Source organism: Conger conger, chromosome 1, assembly GCF_963514075.1.
Source record: "Conger conger chromosome 1, fConCon1.1, whole genome shotgun sequence".
Lineage (NCBI taxonomy): Eukaryota > Metazoa > Chordata > Actinopteri > Anguilliformes > Congridae > Conger > Conger conger.
In genome coordinates, this window is record NC_083760.1 from 13878219 (window position 1) to 13886889 (window position 8671).

General features: G+C 38.5%; 1 protein-coding gene across 2 annotated transcripts; it reads left to right on the forward strand.

The window, feature by feature from the left end:
- Positions 1-1614: 1614 nt before the first annotated feature.
- ak7b (adenylate kinase 7b) lies at positions 1615-8164 on the forward strand. Of its 2 annotated transcripts, XM_061258210.1 has the most exons (18): positions 1615-1720; positions 2819-2998; positions 4054-4162; positions 4273-4367; positions 4544-4654; positions 4799-4882; positions 4978-5066; positions 5171-5261; positions 5353-5430; positions 5589-5738; positions 6018-6146; positions 6279-6381; positions 6482-6610; positions 6693-6758; positions 7017-7214; positions 7400-7620; positions 7731-7889; positions 8041-8164. In XM_061258210.1, the coding sequence occupies exons 1-18, from the start codon at positions 1631-1633 to the stop codon at positions 8074-8076; spliced, it is 2118 nt and encodes a 705-aa protein (XP_061114194.1). In that variant the 5' UTR covers positions 1615-1630; the 3' UTR covers positions 8077-8164. The 2 variants fall into 2 exon arrangements, with proteins under 2 accessions (XP_061114194.1, XP_061114202.1); XM_061258218.1 differs by lacking the exon at positions 6693-6758 and having other exon boundaries at positions 7044-7214.
- The last annotated feature ends 507 nt before the right edge of the window (positions 8165-8671 follow it).

Sequence of the window (8671 nt, forward strand, 5' to 3'; positions counted from 1 at the left end):
CAATGGAATATACTGTAACCTGTAGATTTCACAACACAATACATGAAAAACCAGTGAAAATTTGAGTGAATTTGACACATAGGATAGATAGATCAAAACAAGCCAGCTTAAGTATCTTTTAAAAGGCAGTATATTGCCTTCTACTGTTATGGAGTATTGCATGACAGACTTTGTTGCAGGTGAGCAGCATGAGTTGTTTTACTAAGATCGACATGGATATGATATACAATGTCTATTCTGACACATATATTCTGACAAATTATATATGTGCTGACATGAATACAGCTTCACTGATTTTTGAACTGAATAGATCTCGCAGTGCATATTTTTCCTCTACTCACAATTGTGCAAAGTAGCTTTTTGTATGGGTTTCCTGCTCATCCCATCACTCCAATCAATGAGTGAAAGCAGCTTGTCTCCTGTTGAGTGGTTCAGGCTTCTCTTGCTCTCAATTACCTGCCTCACTCTATCAATCTGCCCATCAGTGTTATACAACCAGAGGGAAGCAATGAGAGCACATTTTCATCTGTGCACCTCAGTGCAGAAAATGTTTGATCAAATAAATATCTGACTCACATGGCGCAGTACAGAATGATACAAGAATACATACATACACTCACTTTATTAGGAACACCTGTAATACAACGTATTCATGTGATTATCTAATCAGCCATTCCTGTGGCAGGAGTGCAATGCATCAAATCATGCAGATACGGGTCAGGAGTTCCAGGTAATGTTCACATCAACCATCAGAATGGGGAAAAAGTCTAAGTGACTTTGACTGTGGAATGATTGTTGGTGCCAGACAGGGTGGTTTGAGTATCTCAGAAACTGCTGATCTGCTAGGATTTTCCGGCACAGCAGTCTCTAGAGTTTGAAGAAAATGGTGCAAAAAAACTAAGAACATCCAGTGAGCAGCAGTTCTGCAGACAGAAATGCATTGTTAATGAGAGAGGTCACAGGAGAAGGGCCAGACTGGTCAAAGCTGACAGGAAGGTAATAGTAACACAAATAACCACACATTACAACAGTGGTATGCAGAAGAGCATCTCTGAACACACAATGTGTCAAACCTTTAAGTGGATAGGTTACAGTAGCCGAAGACAAATAAGTCAAAAAATAAGTCTAATAAATGCCTAATAAAGTGCTCACTGAGAGTAAGTACATATTTTACTGAAATCACATACACTCAGACGTAACACCAAAATCCTAAACCAGGGGGAAGGCAACAAAGCCACCGAGGCATATAGTGTCACGTGATTATTTACACAAATTTTAATTGCTGAAATTTAAGTACATTGTCATTATAGGAAAAATATTTGAATTAGTCCAAACATTAGAATAGTATACATTGGCATGTCATCCAAATAAAAAAAACATAGTCGTGAGGATTCTGCATTTAGGATCTAGCTTGTGCGTCTTACGTGTCACCACGTTGTCTTTGTGGACGTTATGCTACGCAAACTTCTGTGCAGGCTCCATGATGACTAAATCTTGTGGATAGTCTGTGTCATGCTTTGTGATAAGCGTATTATCCGATCGCTGCGCTATACTAATTTGTGAAACTTATATCCAGCAACAAGAACGCGTCTGTTTGCCTAGCAACGACAAAGATACTAGTTTCGACAGAATGGAAGACGGAGACGAAGCAAGCAGACCCCACACCAAAAGGGTTTTTATCAATCGTATCGACTCCTACTCATCAAAATGGATCGCAAAGGCATGTCAGTTCGTTCATTTAAAAATAAAACTTCAGCCTATCTCGGCGAATTGTTTTAATGGTATATATGTATCCGTATGATGTCAGGTCAGCAGATCTGTTTGTCACAGTTTGTCAAGGTTTGTCACGTTTAGCTGAGTTCTGCCGAGTTTTCCTGGCAAGTGCAGTAACTGGATATTAACAATACATGTAGCTGTGTCCTATGTAGCATTTTCAACCGGGAGTTTTGAACTGTTACAGTGCTTGCTGTTAGCAAGTCGGGGATGACGTGTACAGGCTACAACTAGAATGCCCGCCGCGAAAACTAAATAGATAGCCCACTTAAACTAATTCAGCATACTTAAATTGCATAATGGCGAGGACAGAGCTCCCTGGCGGAAAGTAAAACATACAGTGGGGTGTAAAAAAGTTGGCACCCAAGCAAACATGAGACCTTTCTGCAAATTTTAAAGCAAGATTGTTTTTAATTTAATTGTTTACTGTTTATAAATGAGAAAACAGGGAAAAAGGCCCTGTGCAAAAGTTTGGGAACCCTTTTGGTTATTCTTTGTTTCTTTTAAAAATAGTATTACCCAGTTGATTTACTATTTAGGGCTTCAGTATAAGTCCAGGGCTGAACTTTTTATTCTGAACTCCATGCCTTCTAAAGTATTCAGTATTCAGCCACTGCGGCTGTTTTGTCTGGTGTTAACAACCATGGATTCCTCTAAACAGTTGTCCAAGGATTTCAGAATGAAGATGGTTCATTTCTAAGAGGGTCATTTCTTAGATATTAATTGTAAAAGGCTTTTTGACCAGGGGTGCCCATATTTTTGCACACTATTATATATGTGTAGCTGACCAGTTTAAATTTATCGACATCATGTCATTATGGCTAAACTAAAGAAAAAACAAAATACTAAAACAAAATACCAAAGTTGTCAGCAACTGATGTAATTAACCATAGTAAGATTTTGAATGAGGCTAGTATGCTGTGCTTGTGTGTGTGTGTGTGTGTGTGTGTGACATTTTAAATTATTTGAATTATTTAATCGGATTTATATTTAATATTTTATAAAATGTATATTATAATATATGTTCTTTTTTCATACACTGCAGTTTTTGTCTACCTGTGTTGTTGGAGCATCACTGGAGGAGGCTGAGGAGGGTGAGATGGAAGAAGAAGATAGTTTGTCTAATGAACAAAAATCTAAACTACAGAAAGGCACTTTTGAAATAGTTGGAACCACTTTAAGCAAAGCTGAGGAGAAATTGAGTTTTGCAACCGAAGAGTATCATGTGAGTAACTTAGACCACTTTCCCACCAAGTTTGCTTGAATTGACTTGAACCCATGCACATTTTAAATGATAGGAACTTTTTTTCCGACAAACCAAATGAAATTGCATATTCAAAGCATCTTTTGTTACTGCATCTAGATCAAAGTTCAGTTAGAGTCACTTCGTGGTCACACTATGTTTCCAGGTTTTTGTAATGTTTGAGATCTGAATAATTGATAGGGGCGGCACGGATGGCGCAGTGGGTAGCACTGCCGCCTCACAGCAAGGAGGTCCTGGGTTCGAATCCCCGTCGGCCGGGGCCTCTCTGTGCGGAGTTTGCATGTTCTCCCCGTGTCTGCGTGGGTTTCCTCCGGGTACTCCGGTTTCCTCCCACAGTCCAAAGACATGCAGGTTAGGCTGATTGGAGAGTCTAAATTGCCCGTAGGTATGAGTGTGTGAGTGAATGGTGTGTGTGCCCTGCGATGGACTGGCGACCTGTCCAGGGTGTATTCCTGCCTTTCGCCCAATGTATGCTGGGATAGGCTCCAGCCCCCCTGCGACCCTGTTCAGGATAAGCGGGTTCAGATAATGGATGGATGGATGGATAATTGATAGGCAACTGTGATGGAGAAACTGACAGCATATGTGATGTATGGTTCTCATTTTTCCTGTGTGTTCATTGGTACTTTGATTAATCAGTGACATTTCTGTCTATCTGTGGTATCCTTTCGGAAACAAATTACAAACAATTCGTAAAAGTGAATAATGTATACTCACCTCCGTAGTTTGGTGTCTGATTGTTCTGGTTTACTTTCATACTGACCTCTGTAGTTTGGTGCTCTGATTGTTCTGGTTTGCTTTCATATTCACCTCTGTAGTTTGGTGCCCTGATTGTTCTGGTTTGCTTTCATACTGCGCACATTGTTAGTGGACCAGCATTGAACTTACAGTATATATTTAATTGTACCTGAAAATGTGAATGAATGTAAACTGAGTTTATTAAATAAAATATATTGGGACTCAAAAGCTTTCAAAAGCATCTTTTAACTGGTTTCAATAACTGCCCTATTTTGCAGTCAATGAACCGGGAAGAACTTCTCCTGAAGCTGATGGAATGTGATATTATTATCTACAATGTCACTGAAAACACTGACCAGATAGATGAGGCATCTTGGGCAATTTCAGGTAATTACTACTTCTAAGTTACCATATAGCCTACTATTAACTTGCAACAGCGATGAATATATATCATTACCCTTAAAGTGTGGCTCTTGTAACACTTTACTTAATTTCAGCCCTACATGCAGCCCTGGACGATTTTAATGACCCAAAGATGTTCATCTTGATATCAACTGTGATGACCTGGGTCATGAGCAGGCCCATTGATCCAGTAAGTATGTTTTTAATTTGTACTCTGATCAGTTTTGAGTCCTTTGTGAAATTTTATTTAACGTACTGGTAAATTATTAAACTGTACTGTTTTTCCATGCTATACTAGATAAACATGATGCTGAAATTATTTGAACTTGCTTAAAGTAAAGCTGAACTTGTTTTTTTAAACCTCAGGAACAACCTGAGATTCCTTTCAGTGAAGAAGACTACCGAAGAAGGCGACCTCATCCAAATTTTAAAGATCATATCAGTGTGGAGAAACTTGTTATTAAAATGGGAAAGACAGTAAGTGCACCCACAAGATTAACAGATAGCATTTTACAGTTATGAGCATTAGATATAACCAGGATCTGATATAGGACTTTAGCTTCTATTTTCAGCCTACTTGTACTACACTCTTCACTGATTAACATTATTTTCATTTTTCAGGACAAGTCCAAGTTTGATAGTTATGTTGTAGCCTCGGGCCTTCAGTATGGGATGGGCGAGAACATTTTTCACTTCTTTTTCAAGGTAATTCATTTATACTTATTACTCTCATTGTTGAGTATTGGTATTCTGTCATCATGGTAATGTTCTCCATTTGATCACATTTTCTTTCTTTCTAGACTTCTTGGATGGGAGAGGTTTCAGAAATTCCTGTCTTTGGAGCAGGGGACAATATCGTTCCTACCATTCATGTCAACGACTTGGCCAGGTTCCTTGTTATATTGATTAGACACATTGATTTCATTATGTTACAGCGTGGATATTCTTTGAAATGCATAATTATCATCTATTTCTTCTGCTCGTTTTTACAAGTGTGATACAGAACATTATTGATTTCAAGCCAAAGACACACTACTTAGTTGCTGTGGATGAGTCCAAGAATACATTAGAAGACATTATGAAAGTGAGTCATGGTAATTTTGGTAATTGTTATTATTATTATTACTATTATTATTCAGAAACAATGATTGCAATATTTGTTTTTCATTTTTTAGGTGATAAGTCAAGTTCTAGGACCAGGAAAAATCCAGAATGTCCCAAAAGAAGATGCATTCCTCACAAAAGATTTAGCAGTATGTTCCATGTAAAGCAGTCTTACAATGCTAGACCATGGAGAGCGTTTTTAGTTTATGGGGGGATGGTTGTAGAATTAATTTGAAATAACTTGTTCATGTCATACTTGTCTTAACATTAACTTGAGAAACAATGATGTACTTTTTATTTTTTATAGCAAACAGACATTGATTCTCTCTTCATGAATCTGCGAATGGAAGCTATCGCTCTGAAGGAGAGCCTGAATGTCCAGTGGGTGTGTGAATCTGGAATGGTTGAAAACATTGACCTCGTTGTGGAGCAATACAGACAGACCAGGGGGCTACTGGTACGCTGCATTCAACACCGAAGCCTATCATAAAATTAAACCATCCTGAGCAACTGCTTTACTGCACGTGCTGTATCCTATAGTCATAACTGACAGTGATAATTAACATTGTTGCAAAATTATTGCAAATGTAAATTTAAATCCAGGTGTAAACTGCAATCACTTCTAATGGTTTGCAGGAGCGTGTATGTGATCACAATTGAACCACTCTTAACACAGTTGAACCATGCTGTCTTCATAACAGCATTGAAGGAAATATATTGAATTTGTGTCTTTTAGCCAATCCGTACCTGTATCCTGGGACCTCCTGCTGTTGGGAAGAGTACTGTCGCAGAGAAGATCTGTAAACATTACAAACTGCATCACATCAAAGTCAAAGATGCCATTACTGAATGCATTGCACACCTGGTTAGTCTCCATAGCACGTTTTGCATGTGAACTACAGCTGATACTGTATGCATGCACACTGATTCAAAGCAGTTAAGCAGAGTGAGCTTGAAGCTTCAATGGTGATGTTGCATATGACTGTTTGGATTCCAGGAGACACTGACTCAGTTGGCAGATGAGGAAAATGAAGACGATGACATGGCTGCTTCACAAGAATTCTTGGAAGGTCTAAAGGAAAACATGGACCAGAATGGAGGTTATTTATCTACAGACATCATTTTAGTGTAGTCACAGTAATGATGACAGAAATCTAATTGATTTATGTAAGTAATACTGTTAACTATTTGTTCTTTTAGGACGGCTGGATGACCAATTTCTTATTCGAGTCATGAGAGAGAAACTCAATTCTACCCCTTGCAGAAATCAAGGATTTGTTCTGGATGGGTTTCCTAAAACATATGATCAAGCCAAGGAGCTGTTCAGTGGTACTTACATGCAGTAACAATAAACATTCAATATGCAAAGGCTATATGTTTCTTTCCATAAATAATGTTGTTTTGTATTTAGCTGATGAGGATGAACCAGAGGATACTGGGTCGAAAGTACCCCCTTTCAACAAAAAGATAATTCCAGGTCTGACTGTCATTGAACAACATTATTCCTTATTCTATGTGTAATGTTTCAGTATGTACTGACATAAGATTTATACATGCATACACAATAAACACATGCATATGTGTGTGTGTTTGTGTACAGACATGTTAAACCATACAGGTGTGCCACATACATGTGGCAAAACATTGTACAGTATATACTATATACAATACTACTTACTAGATCGATATTGACAATTTACCTAATAATAATACTTTTCTATCTTTTTTGTTACAGAGCATATTTTGTCTCTGAATGCCACAGATGAATTTTTGAAGACCCGTGTGCTTAATCTGCCAGAGAGTGCAGTTGAGGGCACTCACTACACACAGGACCAATTTCCCCGCCGACTGGCAAGCTTCCGAGAAAGCAACATTGAAGATGAAACAGTGCTCAACTATTTTGATGAGCTGGAAATTCATTTGGAGCACATTGGTAGTGCAGGAGTTGAATATCTAAACTTTCTGTGAGGGAAAAGTGTGCTTGACCTTTGATAGCAATCAAGTTTACTCATTTTTGCTGTGCTTTAACATTAGAAATTGGATAGTAGAAGCTACCCTTTCTGAGAGACTTCAAGATATAGTAGCATTTTGATGCCGACATGGTGCTGTTTCCTCCAGAAATTACCAGCAGCGATGACTTGGACTACTTGGTTGTGATGGAGAAAATCACCAATGTTGTGGGGACTGAAAGAAACTACGGCCGCACCGCAGAGGAGGTGGAGGAGGAGGAGCGGAGGACTGCTGACTCGAGGCTGAAGCAGCTGGCAGCCGAAAGGGCTGAGATCGAGAGAAGAGAAGAAGAGGAGTTGGCCAATAGGGCTGCACGATGGGAGGAGTGGGTAAGCTTCAAAACAAATGTATAGGGAGTTAATTTTGATACCGATATCCAAAGAAGTGTAGTATTTATGCCATATTTGTTTGAATGTATAATGCTGTGTTTGCTCTGTAGAGCAAACACACGGAGGAGGTACAGACAGTGGAGCAGGAATTGCTGGACGCCCAGACGGCTCCTTTGCGAAGTTATCTCATGAAGAATGTCATGCCAACCCTCACCCAAGGGCTAATAGAGTGCTGCAAAGCTAAACCTGATGATCCCGTTGATTTTCTGGTACTTTTAATAATAATATTATTATTACTAGTATTATACAAAAATGTTAAATGTATTATTACATATTTTACTATGAGTATATCGAACATAATAATCAAAGTATTTGTCTAATCATTTTCTGAATTATTATTATTTATTTTATGTTTTTCAGGCAGAATATCTGTTCAACAACAACCCTCAAGTGTGAAGTGCTGGCTCCTCTTCAGTACTGCAGCAAATTACATAGATTATGTATAGTGTATAATGGTTCATACTGTATGTGCAATATTACATGCTAACCTTAATTTTGTCATTAAAATCTATGGTGCAATATATTCTTTGTGTATTAATATAGAAAACATTTGGACATTGGAATCTTCTTCGAGGTTAATGTTACTATAATTGGGACAACAGGGCGGCCTGTAGCGTAGTGGTTAAGGTACATGGCTGAGGCCCGCAAGGTCTTGGTGGTTCAATCCCTGGTGTAGCCACAATAAGATCAGCACAGCCTTGAGCAAGGCCCTTAACCCTGCATTGCTCCAGGGGAGGATTGTCTCTGGATAAATGCCATTAATGATAAATAGAATAAATTAACCATTACTTGTTAACCTCAAGCCAATGGCTTGGGGAAATACTGTTTTGGATACCTCAAACTAATAAATGTTCTGACATAAATATTTTATTAGCTTTAGTATACACTCACCCAGCTCTTCATTAGGTAAACCTGTATACCAGCTTGCTAATGCAAATATTAATCAGCCATTCATGTGGCAGCAACTAAATGCATAAAAGCATGCAGACAT